This window comes from Haliotis rubra, unplaced genomic scaffold (assembly GCF_003918875.1).
Source record: "Haliotis rubra isolate DU_JTF1 unplaced genomic scaffold, ASM391887v1 Scf1, whole genome shotgun sequence".
Taxonomy (NCBI): domain Eukaryota; kingdom Metazoa; phylum Mollusca; class Gastropoda; order Lepetellida; family Haliotidae; genus Haliotis; species Haliotis rubra.
In genome coordinates, this window is record NW_025764891.1 from 8,384,136 (window position 1) to 8,401,341 (window position 17,206).

A 17,206-nucleotide genomic window follows, 5' to 3' on the forward strand; every position below is an offset into this window, starting at 1 on the left:
AAGTATTTTGTGAATTTAGATATTTGTTGATAAATTCACTGCAGAATGAGTATCTATCAAAAGATATTTTCTGGCACCCCTATTGTCATTATGGGCAGACATGAATCGGATATTTGCCATCCTGCTGATAAGCTGCTTAGAAAAAAAGGCAGGTAACTCTAACCACACATCATTGCCATGGGAATGTACATCTAATACGTGTAACCTTTAGTTTATTTTCGAAGGGTCAATTTTTTTTTATTGCAAACATTTTTTAGATGCTTGATTGGCATTTTAGAAGATGCTATTTGATGAACAAAGAGATTTTTTCATAACCCAGAAAAAATCTCTATGTTAAACACTTTTTACTAGCAAAAAAAATGGAACAATACATGTCTCTCTGTTTTTGACTGAAATTTAACTAATGTAACGCCAAAGTGATAAAATCTCTGTTGTGAGTTCAAACTTTAAATAGAATTGTCTGCTTAGAAATGTTTTGTTAACTAATTCCTTATTGGCTAGTGCATAGTCGCAGAACTGGAAAGATTTTAAGATTATATTTGTCAAATTGTTTTTTGATATACAAGAAAAGATCGCCTTGATATTCCAGATACTGAAATAATCTATTTTTGACTTATTTCAGAATTTGTACATGGTCTTTTTGGGGGGTGTCTGTTAGATCTCAGAGTCTCTTTACTGTAGCATCCGCAATGCGTTTGTAACTTTACGACCTATCGCAACTCTACACAATATCATTGGTTAATGAATGACATAATGCTATGAACGCTTTATGGATAGAGTCCCAGGACTACTATCCATTACAGAGACTCAAATCCTGATCTTAGTTTCAGTGTACATGGTAAACCTTTTACCTCAACTTTAAATTCTTAATGACAGTTTGGATTTGTTACCAACTCGTCTACTTGATAATTGATGGCTACAGTATATTCACAGAGCCTTGTTTACGAGGATTTTATAAGTGTTTTAAGTGTAATGGATGTTTCAGTCAGTGTGTTCTCTGACTTAATGAGGGAAATTTAAATTAATGAGATACTTACATTCTCCTAAAGACTAAACCTTAACCAAAGAATCATGCAGCTTATAAGAGAAGATTTGAGTATATCCCTTGATTGACAATTTGATACCATGTAATATCCAAGTCTGTAAAATGAGCATTCTGTGAAGAAAGACAGTGTTGATAAAGGATTTAACACTTTCAGGGTTGGACGGGTAGCCTTGTGGTTAAAGTGTTTGCTCATCATGCCGAAGGCCTGGGTTCGATTCCCAACATGGGTACAATGTGTGAAGCCCATTTCTGGTGTCCCCTGCCTTGATATTGCTGGAATATTGCTAAAAGTGGCATAAAACTAAACTCATTCACTCACTCACTCACTCTATCAAACATGGTGACTCTATCAAACATGGTAACAATAGCTGTGTTGCTTTATCACAAATGTCACATTTTAGGAGTAAAGTTTTGAATGAACTGCTCTATTTATGTAGTGCCAAGTGAATAGCAGTGAAAATTGTTAACGTTTTGGCACGCATTTTTGCAGTTACTAGCTGACCTGTAAATCTTTAGTTGTACCCTGAGTCTTTGGGGTGAGAAGCAGGTGTCAGGGCTATAAAATCAGCTTTGCAGAGTAGTCCCCTTTTGTCATGACAGAATCCAGTTTAGTTTAGTTCCTATTTTGTAGTTTGTCAGCACCATCCCAAATCTTGTGGGCTTCACAAAAATGAGTGACTGAGTTTAGTTGTACGCCACACTCAGCAATATTCCAGCTATATGGCGGCGGTCTGTAAATAGTCGAGTCTGGAACAGACAATCCAGTGATCAACAGCATGAGCATCAACTTCACCCAATGGTAAAGGCCAATGAACTGCACCAATAACTGAAATATTGTCAAACATTGCATGAAACCAAACTCACTCACTGTGTGTTTACAAATATTTATTTATTGTATTTCAGGCCAAACAGAGAAAGTATGGAGACTGAGGATCTTGGATGATGAGAAATATGAAAAGATCGAGACCTTTAACCTGGAGCTGTCCAAGCCTGTCATGGGTGTCCTTGAGTATCCCAATATTGCCAAGGTCACCATCACAGACAAGGAGGATGGTGAGTATCATCATGTCTGATGCTGGTACATTCATCTCAGACCCAGGGCCCCATTTCACAAAGTACCGTAGCATCACGACTGTCATAAGTCTATGTTACAGTATAGGAGTCATAGTGCTACTATAGCTTTGTGAAATGGGGCCCAGGCCCCACTTGCACAAAGTGATCTCAGCACTACTGTGGTCATAGCTCTTACATTAAGAACATTTTGTGCATATGGGCACAGGACATATATACTGAACTAAACAATTAAGGGAACAGCACTAGCCGACCCTTCTGCACTTGTCTTCCAAAAAAGATTTCAGGGCAGAAAAGGTCTCTGTTTAGCCACCTTGAGGCCTAAATGAGACTTAGGTGGTCACTGACTTGGCAAAATATACTGAGGGAACCAAATGAGGGAATACCACTTCATCGCAGTGTTCTTAGTGTATTTATTCTCAGATTTCCTCCCATAGGGCTATTTAAAGCTGGTGATGAAAACTGGAAAATGTTAAAGGAACGCTTGAATTTTCCTGTGTTCCTTTATTTGTTTCTTTCAGTATATTTCATACAATACACTAATGCTAGTCGTAAGAGGCAACTAACGGGATTGGGTGGTCAGGCTCGCTGACTTGGTTGACACATGTCATCGGTACCCAATTGTACAGATCGATGCTCATGCTGTTGATTACTGGATTGTCTGGTCCAGACTCAATTATTTACAAACCGCTGCCATGTAGCTGGAATATTGCTGAGTGCCGCGTAAAGCGACACTCACTCACTCACTCACTCACTCACTCACTCACTCACTCATGGAATTATTTATATTTAACGCTTAAACATAGCATGATTTCAGGACTCCTTCTTAGTCTGGCATCAGTCCAGTACTGAAGTATACCATGTCAGCATGGCAACATCTTCTCTATAACTGGTGTTGCACTGAACATTGGAAAGACTTGGTTTTGGTCAAATGTATGCTGAACATTGGAAAGACTTGGTTTTGGTCAAATGTATGCTGAACATTGGAAAGCCTTGGTTTTGGTCAAATGCATGTATTTGTGACATAGAGATTATTCAAATGTCAGTTATCTACTTTTAGCAGAGATTATGGAGGCTATTTTGTTACCTTTTACCAGCTGAAGCCCTTATTTTAGGATTTCGAACGTTAAAGCATTTATTCTGATATAAAAATCTAACTAATCTTTTTCCAGAATCTACTGTATCCATCCCAGAGAAGGAATACCATGTGTCAGAAGACATTGGGGAGATCCTGATCCCTGTGAGGAGAGAGGGAGATCTGTCAGATGAGCTCATGGTCATATGCTCAACTGTTCAAGGTCAGCAGGGGGAGGGAACTCTTGTAACTGTCATGTAATGATACAGGCATCATGAGGCATATCAACACAATATAGACACAACAATAAATTCATCAAACCACCATTTTATTTCAGTTTTGGTTGAAGTTGGTTTGTTACCTTGAAAGTAATCTTTTCAACTTAATCTTGTGTTTTTGTGTGTATGGTATTCACATTCAATATAAATACCAATGAAGATCTGGGTTCGGATTGATCTTCAGCAACCCTTGTTTTTCGTAGAAATATAATTTTGAAGACATTCTTCATGGCAGATAATATACTAGTAGTTTTACTGTTCTTCGTCAACAGGCTTTTATTTTCTAATTATATTTATCTATGATATAATTATTGATTGTTCTCGTCACGATATGGCTGAAATATTGCCGATGTGATGATAAATATTTACTCACTCACTCATAGCAGATAACCTGTAATCATTTGCAAAAGCTATGGAAACATTCCAGGTTATTACACACCTGCAAGTAAGTTCACAATCCGCTGCTATATTCACATGACAGCTCAGCTCTTTAGTCTCTAACTTACCAAACTCCATCCATCGTTCCCAGGTTCGGCAACAGGGACCACCCCCCCAGCACCGTAACATCCTTCTCTGACTACATCACCCGCAGCCAAGACCACCGCAGCATCGTCAGGTTCGACAAGGATGAGAAGGAGAAGTACTGCCACGTCATGATCATCGACGACTCCCTGTACGAGGCGGAGGAAAACTTCACGGTCATCCTCACCGAACCCATGGGCGGCAAGATCGGAGACAACAAGACCACTGTTCTCATTGAACCTGATAAAAATGATGGTCAGTGTCTAAGCATGCATGTCTTTTAGGATTTTGTATTTGGGGTAGTTTGGTGGGTGTTTTTTTCTGAATGAAGGATATATTCATTATTTCAATTTCCTGATGTCAGATATTCATTTAGTTCAGTTCTTCTTTGGACATTTGTCAGCAAGAATAGGGTACACATATTCTTTATCCTATTCCAAAATGTTACAAATATGGAATATAATTCAACTTCTTTTAGAATAGGACCGCCTCCGTGGTGTAGTGGTTAGAGCGTCCGCCCGGAGAGCGGAAGGTCGTGGGTTCGATCCCCGACCGCGTCATACCAAAAGACGTTAAAATATGGTACTTGTTGGTCCCTGCCTGGCGCTCGGCATTAATTGGTACAACAAGGATTGGTCGCTATAAGTCAGTATAATGTGTCTGAGTGGGGTATTCATGCTTCACTGCGGCATGGTATCTCAGTGGGCTAGCACTATAAAACCAGCTTAAGTCTGGGCTAGTACAAAGCAGCCGCACATACACATACACACACATGCACATCGTCATATGAGCGAAATATTCTCAAGCAAGACGTTAAACCCAATTTCACCTCACCTCTTTTAGAATAGCCTTTCTTCTTCTGTGTACTTAGACATATGGATCTAGTATTTAGATATCAATATATAGGTATACAAATGCACTTCAAATTGGTAAGTATTAGAGGGAGGTAACATTAGGACCAAAATTAGATTAAAAATTTCAGTGACCCTTGATTGCTAAACAAAAAAAAGGTGTTTAATCACAAGATATAAAACAGTTTGTAGTGTTAACATAGTACATGCTGATTGTCACAGGTTCTGAATTTCCTATCTGGCTGGGGTCCTTTTCAATTAAGTGAGTCATTGAGTTTAGTTTTATGCCACACTCAGCAATATTCCAGCTATATGATGGCGGTCTGTAAATAATCGAGTCTGGACCAGACATTCCAATGATCAACAGCATGAGCATCGATTTGCACAATTGGGAACCGATGACATGTCAACCAAGTCAGCGAGCCTGACCACCCATTCCCGTTAGTCGCCTCTTATGACAAGCATGGGTTGCTGAAGAGCAATATTCTAACCTGGACCTTCACGGGTTCCTTTTCAATTAAAATGGGTTTGTTTGTTACTATCAAAATTATTTATATATTTAGAGACTGAGCGTTAATCTACGGATTTCTTCAGGTTCTGAATCTCCCATCTCACTGGGTCTCCATTTAAATTTATATTTAAATGTTTGTTTCTATCAAACATTTATAGACAACAGAGACCAAACATTAGTCAAGACCAGTGTGAGGCACTTGATGTGACAGCAATAGTCTAGGTTGATTTCTATACACTGTTTCACTATCAGCTTGTGATGGTATCATCTGTCCCCAACACAAATGAACCCAACCCAACTGATACCATGAAGATCTAGTCTTGTCTACACTGCCTTGAACTGAAAACATCATAAGATCAGAGTCTTGCATCTGAAACAACTCCCATTGACCTCACGGGTCAAATGTTACCTTGAGGTCATTACCAATCTGCATTTAAATCTATCCATTGGAATTTCCATCTCTTTTTGAACTGTGGTAAATTCTTACTATGTGAACGAAGGAAAGTTCTTTGTCCTAAATGAACCCTTGGCCAATGGCATTCTTTATTCCAGTTACTGTCAGAGCAGATGTTGAAGTTGCTCACAGTAAAGACAGGTCATTGATAAGTGAAACTGCACATTTTCACTAACTGCTGTCCATGTGTACATCAGGGGTGTAACTTGTTTCTGGAAGGGATGATAATGTCCTTGATGTTAGACTTAAATGTTCCCCATGGGGGTCAGGGGTGATGATGGAACCAGCTCCTGTCTGTGTCTTCATCGGAGGCATTACATGTTTCTGGAGGTTGAGCATAATGGACTTTATGTCAGACTTGAAGGTTCTCCAGGCAGGGGGCAGGGATGATGACAGTACCAGCTGTAGTGGGTGCTGTGTGGACATCAGTGGAGGGGGGTGATTTCCTAAGGATAGAACTGATTACACAGCTACCGGTAGGTTGTTAGTGTCTCAGGCTGACCCATAATTGTAGCATACAAAATCCCAAATTTATAATTTTGACTGTTCTCAATTTCTTCAGTTTTTCAGCCCATATATTAAAAGATTAATATACTATTGAACAAAATATCTCACAGCATTTTCCATTCAGAGACAAAAGATTAGTCTACTCAAGAACTGACAAAATATGTTTTGTGTTAATGAGTTCTGTACCACTGTTAAATCGTTTTACATTTACACATCCATTAATATGTGAATACATACTGAGTCATTTTTTTTAAATATCTAGATTAACAAAAATAGCTCCATGGACTTATTTTTTCAATCATTAGGCCAGACCAATTTTATTTCTTGTTTTATGGGTCCATCGGTCATATTTTTTCAAGAATAAGAAAAAATATAAATAATAATTTTCCCTGCTCAGAAAATAAAATTCTAATGTTTTTATTGGCCAAAAATGTAAACTTACACTAAAATGTTTTTTTAGAATTTTGTTAGCCTCATATACACTTCATAATTTGCCAAAAGTAAAATACTTTTAGTATTTAAAGGAATATTACTTTGACTTTGACTTGACTTGAGGACAAAAATCCATAAAACAAGGAATAAAATTGGTCTGGCCTTAACTCCAAAGGATATATGCCAGCAATAAAAAATTAGTGACATCACTCAGTGCAGTGTAAGGGGGACTTACTGTATCAGGTCAGACTCAGTAAGTTGGTTGATGACATGTCAAGGTATCACAATTGTGTGAATTGTTGCTCATGACTCACCCACTGGAAATGGCTGGTCCAGACTCTCTTATTGTAGGCTGCCATTGTACAGCTTCAATGTTGCTGATGTCACGGTTAAGTAACTAACACACAGAACACAGCAGTAAGGTACAATATGTGTGTTCCAGAACCTGCCTTCTACTTTGGAGAGTCAGAATACTCGGTGGATGAGAGTGACGGCTTTGTGGAGATCAAGGTCTGGAGGACAGGAACTGACCTCAGCAAGCCTTCAAGTGTCACAGTGAGGTCACGCAGAACTGACCCACCCTCGGCAAAATGTAAGTAAAGTGGATGATCTTTTCAAAGATGAAAATTGTATTCATGGAGGAGTCAGGAGACTCAGATTATTTGTTACTCTGCTAACTGGGTCTTCGAGTTGTGGAGTGAGGTCACAGGTAACCTTTGAGCGACCTATGACCAATCCGCGAGACGGCTAACAAATTTAAAATGTAAGCTACTATTTAAGACTTATCATGGATGTTCTTTTCAAAGATGAATGAAAATTGTATAAAACACAGATATGCAGCATATGGAATGCTATCATTAGCTAATATTTCAGCAAGCTGACATGGAATACTGACAAAACGCTATTACTGTTTTACTCACTGCTGTGCGTGCCTCACTAGGAACAATCAAGATGTGAATCATTCGGTACAAAACCTTTTTGGAGGTAAAAGTTGATCCTGCACCATGGCTGTGGTCAATTGAAAAGTTATTTGAGGAATTAGTCCATTAGTTGGTTTTGTTAGACTCAAGATAGCAGTGTAACAGGGTGATGCACCATGGAGCCTAAGTTTACTTAGACTGGCATGGCTGTGGAATGAGTTTTGAGGGAATTAGTACCGACTCAAGATGTGGCAGGGTGATCCTACACCATGGCTGTGGAATGAGTTTTGAGGGAATTAGTACCGACTCAAGATGTGGCAGGGTGATCCTGCACCATGGCTGTGGAATGAGTTTTGAGGGAATTAGTACCGACTCAAGATGTGGCAGGGTGATCCTGCACCATGGCTGTGGAATGAGTTTTGAGGGAATTAGTACCGACTCAAGATGTGGCAGGGTGATCCTGCACCATGGCATATGGAATGAGTTTTGAGGGAATTAGTACCGACTCAAGATGTGGCAGGGTGATCCTGCACCATGGCTGTGGAATGAGTTTTGAGGGAATTAGTACCGACTCAAGATGTGGCAGGGTGATCCTGCACCATGGCTGTGAATATCTCTACTGAATTTTATCAAAGCCAATCTAGATGACCATGATAGGCATTAAGCATTATTCCACATGAAATGTAAGATAGAAAAAGTAAATATTAAAAGTTTTATTCATATGAAACAAAAAGAGTTGGGAAGTGTGAACTTGTTGTAGATATTTGTAATGTCTGTGAAATATTCATGATCCATAACTTGTTTTGTTCAGTATATTTGTATATAGCAAGGTTTACTATATGTTGTGTTAAGGTTTTGAGTAGTCTAGGTTTAAGTGTATAATATCTAGAACATGTAGAAAAGTCCAGGCACTTTTCTGCATGTCTGATGGACATAATTCATCCTTTATTGCTCTAACACAGTTTGTAACCCTGTGGTGACCCTGGGGTTGATTTGGTCACTACCTACCCATGCTTGTCATTAGTCGACTGAAGTATAGATTGAGAGTTTGTTCTACTGCCTGAATGTCATCATGTCCCAACAGCAGGGATGTTTGCTCATGCCATCAACCACCAGTTTTCATTCAACTTGATTATCTACAGTCTGCTGTGATATATGGCCAACATTCCCTCTTTCATGTAGGTCTATTCCTCACCTATGTAGATCTAATGGAGTAAGGGGCGGTGGGGTAGCCTTGTGGTTCAAGCGTTGGCTCATATCGCCGAAGACTCAGGTTCGATTCCCCACATGGGTACAATGTGTGAAGCCCATTTCTGGTGTCCCCCTGCCATGATATTGCTGGAATATTGCTAAAAGCAGAGTAAAACTAAACTCACTCACTCACTCTAATAGAGTTATCCTTGTACATGATAATGTAATGGTCAACAGGGGGATTGTTAAATGTTTACCAGAGTGAGACAAATATGAATATTAATGACTTCTGCCTGTTACTACTGCAACAGGACTCAACAGGTAAGTGTAGAAACAATCGCACCAAGCATTTGGATGTTCTTGACTGTCCCCATCTTTAACTACACTATGCAGTATTTGACATGAAGCTCTTTCACACTCTGCTTAACACCATGCACCCTCTGGTTGTGATAGGTCCCAAGTACTCTATGCTTTATAATAGGAGCTGTCTTGTCGATTGTGGGATCGGGTGGTCAGACTCGCTGACTTGGTTGACACATGTCATCATATCCCAATTGCATAGATGCTCATGCTGTTGATCACTGGATTGTCTGGTCCAGACTGCATTATTTACAGACCGCCGCCATATAGGTGGAATATTGCTGAGTGTGGCGTAAAACCAAACTCTCTCACTCACTGACTTTGTGGATTGGATGGTCACAATGAGAACCGGCTGATTGGTTCAAAGCTCCAGATGAGCAAAATACACCATTAACTAGTTTTGAGTTGCTTGCTTGCATACAAATATACCCCTGAAAAATGTTGAAACCACAAACGCTTTGAAGAAGTAAAGTAAAGACTAAAGTATTTGATTAGATTTTGCGGCTATATTGCTTTACGTATATTTATTTGCTGATCAAATGCAAGTATCACATCTACATGAATCTTCAGCAAAGAATAAAGCACAAATTGTTTCCTGATACAGCATTGAAAGCAAGATTGTTTTAACACTGCTTTAATGGTGCATGAAAGTCACATGGATTCGACCTTAAAATATTGCTGGAATATTGCTGAAAATGGCATTAAACCCTACTTACTCACTCACTCATTCTTTCAACAACAAGCCTTTTTCCATGGAACCAATGTTAAACAACATTTTCACCTCACCACCTTTCTTTCATGTTTCTACTGCACAGATTTGAAGAATGGTTTATCTTGACACAGTTCATCTGGTCTAACTTAACCCATCGTGAAGGTTTTAAACAAGCAAATCAAAATCCTACTGCACTCACTTTCACTTTAAAAACATGGTATCAAGGACTTGTAACCTGTTTTCTTGCTTAAACAGTCAAAGGTTTCAAATAATCTCAAAGCGTGACAAACTGTCAATCAACTGTCCATCCAGTGTGGTAGCATAGTGGTTAAAGCATTTGCTCATCAAACCGAAGACCCGGGTTTGATTCCCCACAGGGGTACAAGGTGTGAAGTCTATTTCTGGTGTTCCCTGCCGTGATATTGCTGAAATATTGCCAAAAGCAATGTAAAACTCTTTCACTTACTTTGACCTTTCAATCATATTTTCTTCTCAGAAATGTCTGAAATGATGAAAATGAATCTTAAAAAGGGGTAACAATTTTAAACCTCAGATCAACAATGTAGGTATTGCTTAGAATCTGAAAAAATGTAAATATTAATGCATACAGCATCCAACTTGCCACTGTTTTGTAAATATTTTATTATACAGCTGAATATAACAGGTGAGCTACAGTACCTTGCTCCTAGTTTACATGGATCATTGCAGTAAGACACCTTTATCTAAGTCGTCTTGTCCTATACTAAATCTAAACTAAGGTTCATCATACAAACTGTGGCAGTGCTAAAGCCTAAATAAAGCAAGGATTTCCTCAGGTTCAGGCTCTAGTCTCCCTGGTATAAATGGGCTTGTTTGCTATCAAAATTATATATATTCAGAGACTAAGCTCAATCTACCCACATGGGCACAATGTCACACCGAAGTGTTCAGTTACCCACATGGGTACAATGTGTGAAGCCCATTCCTGGTGTCCCCGCCGTGGTATTGCTGGAATATTGGTAAAATCGGCGTAAAACCATACTCACTCACTCACTCATTATACAAAGCAGCCTTGGAGGCAAAAGATTAATGGAAACAAACGATGATCCACGTTCCGTCTTCATCTTCAGCGTGACGAGCAAATGCTTTAACCACTAGTAAACCCTACTGCCCCACTTTGTATGATTTATTGCATTGAACATATACATTGCAATGCCATTGAGAAGAACAAGACCATTCTACAGCACTGATTCATGTGATGACTGACTGACTGAGTTTGGTTTTTACACCGCTTTTAGCAATATTCCAGCAACATCACGGCGGGGGACACCAGAAATGGGCTTCACACATTGTACCCATGTTGGGATTCGAGCCAACGCTTTAACCACTAGGCTACCCAACCGTCCGATTCATGTGATGAGCATCACTGATACAGAACATACTGTTGATGTTTTACACAGTCATTGAAACCTGGCGTGAGATCAGTCTTATCATATTCTTAACCTTAGAATATAACTCTTCAGACAGCATTGAGGACTGTTATTACACACCCAAAGATGCTGTGAACTTAACATGCACTTGTGCCATCTGTATTCCTATGACTTCACCATGGTAAATGCCAACTTGGAATCGGTCACATGTTTGAAGGGGGCCGTTCCGTCTGACACTTGCCTGGAGGTGTTGACTTATGCCAAAAACTGTCAGAACATACACAAGGAAAATATCATCAATTGTAATATAGGGCTTGGTTTTCATGCCATATCATTTATACCGGGGGTTTGATATTTTATCCTAATGGCTGGTGTCCTGGTTCAGGGATGAATTGAATTTCAGGAAAATGTCATTACGGCCAACAGTCTCATGCTCAGATATTTTTGCCAGCTTTCTAAATCTGGTTCCTTGGCAAAGGTTACTGAAGATAATGGTTTGTATGTGGGAGTGATTGTTTGAAGAGAGACAGGTGAAGTATGTTTTAAAATGTAGGAACTCCATAACCCTGATGATTCAGTGCCTCAGGATGCAATAGATACAACGGGCATGTTTTCATCATTTTCTCTTTAGGGCACTGTAGGCCGTGAAAAGTTGTGTCCCTTGTTTTCAGAGTTTGAATCCCACATTGAATTTGTGATGTGTCAGTATAAAACCATTTAACTCAATTACTCTATATTAAATGAAATCAAAATCTTACACTTTTGTAATAACTGGCTTGGATAATGTTGAATCAATATGAAGATATCTCCATTGCCACAATAACAATGACCAAAGTAAAAGGAGTCCCAAGAACGAAGAAAACTAATTAATAATTCTTTGTTATTTTCACAGCTGGACTGGACTACATAGCGGTCAACAAGAACCTCGACTTCGCCCCTGGTGTGACAATGCAGACAGTGCGTATCACTGTTCTGGATGACCTTGGCAAGCCAAGGTTAGAGGGCACAGAGACCTTCCAGGTGGTCCTTCGGATGCCAATGGCAGCCATGTTGGGAGAACCAAGCAATTCAATTATAATGATCAATGACTCCTACTCTGATGGTGAGTTTAATATAGAATATGAACATTTTCTTCACACTATAGATTTGGGCCCACACTGGTAACAGAGTTATGTCCCTTTGACCCCCACACATATATCAGTCTGGGTTCTAGTCCCAGTTTGCTGATTTTGTATTTTGTCACCACCAAACCCATGCAAAGTGTTAACCATGTAATACATGCGTCACTTCAGGCTTTACGTCCACATTAAGGTGATATTTGTGATACAACTGGAATACTGTTCAATGCGGCATCAAACCCAAGCCATTCACTCACTCACTCACTTAATAGAGCATGTCTTGTAGATTGATGTTCAGTATGTCATTGATGTATGTAGTCAAGAAATTACTATAATGCTTATTATGTTGAAGAGCTGGGATGGAGATATTGGCAGCCCATTGATATAATTATATGGCGCTGAACTCCACACCACACAGGGCATGCTCTAAGCGCATACAAAAAAAAGGGATGAACAATTGTCAGTGATTATTAACAGATGGGTCTTGATATGGAGCTGCATTTCACTTTGCAGAGTTGTCTCCCTTAGTTGTGCCAGTATCTTAAGATAAGTGATTACAAAACTTAGTTTGCCTGCACCTGCCCATGCTGTAACATTTCAAAAAGACCTACAAGCTGTATCACTTTTTACTTTCTACCAGCTTGAAGTTAACAAGTTGAGCGTGTAACAGTTATACATTTCCAAATGATGTTCATGCAAGCTTAAGGGGCAGTGGGGGTAGCCTAGTGGTTAAAACATTCATTCCTCACACCTAAGATTGGGGTTTGATTCTCCACATGGGTACAATATGTGAAGGCCATTTCTAGTGTCCCCGTCCATGATATTTTTGGAATATTGCTAAAATTGTCGTGAAACTAAACTCACTCACTCACTCACTCACTCATTCAAACTTGTGCACATTTTCATGTGGATTGTGATTTAAGATTATTGTAGGGAATCCTTGTGAGTCATTACATGAAGCTGATGCTCATGTACTGAAGAAAACAATTTCGGTGTGACCATCTGCTTAATTCACGATTTACGTGTTGTTTTTTAAAAACTGTTTGTTTTCTCAGTTGTCATCATGCAGGTGCATCGTGGGAGTGCAAAATATCCATTTCTGAAATTTGCGTTACTATAACAGCACAGCTGCTGGCATCTTTCATCCAGTGAGTCAAGTGGATGTTTGATACTGAAACATAAACCATGTCATGAGTCATTTGATTTCATGTGAATCTGTTTTTAGAGCAATTAGAGTAGCAATTTTGGCAAATTACAGAAATTAATTTTTTGAGGGAAGTTGAATTACATCCTGGTATAGTTAAGTAATAGATACGTCCATGAAAAAGGACACATGGTTGTAACTGCTTACATAACTGTTATTGAGACCACTCCCATTGTTAAAACACTCAGCATTTGATTCTATGTAACTAAATTGTCACACAGCTAACATATGGCTATACTGGTAGTCCTTGCACTCTCTCATTTCCGAGCCACCTCGGGGCGGTGGGGTAGCCTAGTGGTTAAAGCGTTGGCTTGTCACGCCAAAGGCCTGGGTTCGATTCCCCACATGGGTACAATGTGTGAAGCCCATTTCTGGTGTTCCCCGCCGTGATATTGCTGGAATATTGCTAAAGCAGCATAAACCCATACTCACTCACTCACTCACTCTTGCCACCTCAATGTCTTCCTAGTCCCAGCTACTGGATCGGATGGACAGGTTTGGTGACTTGGTTCAGTGAATGTCATTGTATCTCAAATAATCTAGATTATGCTCATGATATATAAAAGAACAAACGAACAAGCAAATTTATAGATGGCTCACTTTTGGTTGCTCACCTGGCTAGCAGCAGCAGTGGGTTTTTTCCTGAATGTTGTTTTTTGATGGTGCCCATGTAAAAAACAATTTTAGAAAAATGATTGTTTCTATCCGTACACTTTTCTCTGGTAAATTTGCTTTGTGCAAGTGGGCCCACACCTGATTGTTGTGAAAAGCTAGTCTTAGAGCAGATGTTCCTTATTTGGGATTCAGATTTGTACAAAACCTCGACATATGATATTAAGTAGAGCCACCAACCAACTTTCTTCACATGAATGCAATGTGTGAAATATTAATAAAAGCAAAGATGTAAATACATATATACGTCTTTGAGGAAAACAACATTAAATCTCTTTCCTGATATCCTTTCCAGTCTTTTACTGTAAAATGTAGAAGTAGTACTACTGAATATATATTACAAACCACCTGTTTTCTTCCAGTTCCCGGGGCGGTGGGGTAGCCTTATGGTTAAAGTGTTCGTTCATCACGCCAAAGACCTGGGTTTGATTCCCCACATGGGTACAATGTGTGAAGCCCCTTTCTGGTGTCCCCCGCCATGATATTTCTGGAATATTGCTAAAAGCGGCATAAAACTAAACTCACTCGCTCACTCTTCCAGTTCCCTCCATGCAGTTCAAGGACCTCAAGTATGAAGGTTTTGAGAATGATGGCAGCATCAAAGCATTCGTGGTGAGATCTGGAGATGCAAGTCACGTGTCAACCGTTCGCTGCTACACGCGGCAAGACACTGCAAAGGTCATGGAGGACTATGTTGAGAGGCCTGACACCAATGCTTCTGTGATTACATTCATGCCAGGTAAGACTTGCTATGCCGTACCTGTCTTTGCTAACAATATGGTTTGGTATTCATTAACATGGTTCTAAAGAGTCTTCTGAAACTGTCCCCAAATGTGATAGTGTTGTATAAATAATGATGTTCAAGATTTGTGTATATTTAAAACATGTTGAGATCTGGATTAAAATTTGTCTTCCATGACCAATTCTTGTCGTAAGAGGCAACTAACGGGATCGGGTGGTCAGGCTCATTAACTTGGTTGACATGTCATTTTATCCCAGTTGCGTAGATTGATGCTCATGCTTTTGATCACTGGATTGTCTGGTCCAGAGTTGATTACTTCAGACAACCGTCATGTAGCGGGAAAATTGCTCAGTGAGGCATTGGACAACAACCAAACAGTGTAATGTGTTGATATGTTTTGAAAGAGTTAATGAAAATAAAGAGAATGCACTGCTTCACTATTGCATTCAACTGGGAATATTTCCAGCAATTGTAGAATCGCCCAGTAGTTCATGTGTTCACTCATCATGTCAAAGTCTCAGGTTTTATTCCCACAATGTGGGCAGTGGGGTAGCCTAGTGGTTAGAGCGTTCGCTCGTCACGCCGATAGACCCAGGTTCAATTCCCCATATGAGCACAATGTGTGAAGCCCATTTCTGGTGTCCCCCACTGTGATATTGCTGGAATATTGCTAAAAGCAGAGTAAAAGCCAACTCACCTACTTACTTAATCCCACAATGATATATTTTTGTAATCCTGGCATTAAATAATGCAGGAAGTCTAAATCAAATATTTTCATGCTACTTTTGGAAGGTTTCAGTTTCATAAAGAGTTAATGAAAAATCACCTCCTGGCAATTTACGGTTGGAATAGATCTCCACTAAAATGTTCTGGTCGTAATAGGTATTTGATGGTCAGACTTGGGCCCGATCCACCTAGTATTCATAGGTGTACGTCATTCATAAGCCTATGATACACTATAGAGTTACAACAGGTTGTAACGTGAGGAATGCTTTGTGGATGGGGAAGCTGGTTCATAGTGTGTCATCACATCCAAGCATCATGGTTCATGGTACACAACATCAATCACTGGATTGCCTGATCCAGGCTCAACATTGACAGTCTTCCTTAACATATCAAACATATTGCTGAATGCAGCTTTAAACAACACACGTTCAAAAGAATTCATCAGTTTTTGTTATGTCTCGCTTATTACGAGTCAGAAAAGCTGTAATCCACACTGAGAAAATATCCTCTCCCAAAATATTAGCCATCAAAACCTTCTTCCAAATGAAACCAGCTGAATAATAGGTGATGAGTATTTCTGGCGCTCTTTCCAGCTGAATGTTTATCTCAAAGATATTTTGGCAGACTATATTTATTGTGCATTATTATATCCTGTTCCTTGGGTAAATCGTCCAGACAAAATAAAAGGAATACTGATAATCTGCGAAAAAGCTATTTGCCTTGCCACTAACTCTAATGTTACTGGTGACATTCAGCATATTCAGTCCGTTTTTCTCGTAATAACATCTTTGTTTAAACATGGTGGAAGACAAAAGAGAAATTCGTGGATCTTTGTTTCGGGTGAAAACAATATCATGTTGAGCGTACGCTGACAAGACATATGGTGCTTGGATCTTCTGCTTCAAAAACACAATGCAGCTTCCCGCCCACTGTGAAGACAAAAAATGGCGTCTGCTCCTGTGAAGTACACGTCACGTGTCTCAGGATCCGCCTTGTTGGGAGCAAAAACATTAAGATCAGTGTCCGGGTAAGACACCTACGTTTGTTCTGGCAATGGTTAGGTAATGAGTTGTGCAAACCGAGGGGAAGTAGTATGTTAAGACAACAGGGAAGTGACATTTTGTTGCAGGAATGGGAAGCACCTGTTGCAATCATCACAGACTTCCTACTGCTTGTTGGAAGACTTTTTACGTGCATGTTCATGCGTAAAATAAAATGTCAAAGGAAATTAGAAACAAAAGTAAATATCTTTGGTCGATAAGATTTATTATTGGTTGGCGTAGTTTCATTATTTTTCTTAATCAATACCACAAGGACTTTTATACAAGGAGGCGAACAAAGACATTGTCGAGGTTTGTATGGGGATATTTCAAACAAACAAAGGTTCGAACTATTCTTTCAGTTAA

General features: G+C 39.5%; 1 protein-coding gene across 1 annotated transcript in view; it reads left to right on the plus strand.

Annotated features, from left to right (window-relative positions):
* The window catches only part of LOC124280388 (FRAS1-related extracellular matrix protein 2-like), a 218,331-nt gene that overhangs the window by 170,434 nt on the left and 30,691 nt on the right, over positions 1 to 17,206 (plus strand). Inside the window, 7 exon segments of the mRNA XM_046716333.1 lie at positions 1,949 to 2,098; positions 3,289 to 3,414; positions 3,999 to 4,018; positions 4,021 to 4,246; positions 7,189 to 7,338; positions 12,231 to 12,440; positions 14,874 to 15,071. Of these exon segments, the coding sequence (XP_046572289.1) occupies positions 1,949 to 2,098; positions 3,289 to 3,414; positions 3,999 to 4,018; positions 4,021 to 4,246; positions 7,189 to 7,338; positions 12,231 to 12,440; positions 14,874 to 15,071 (1,080 nt within the window).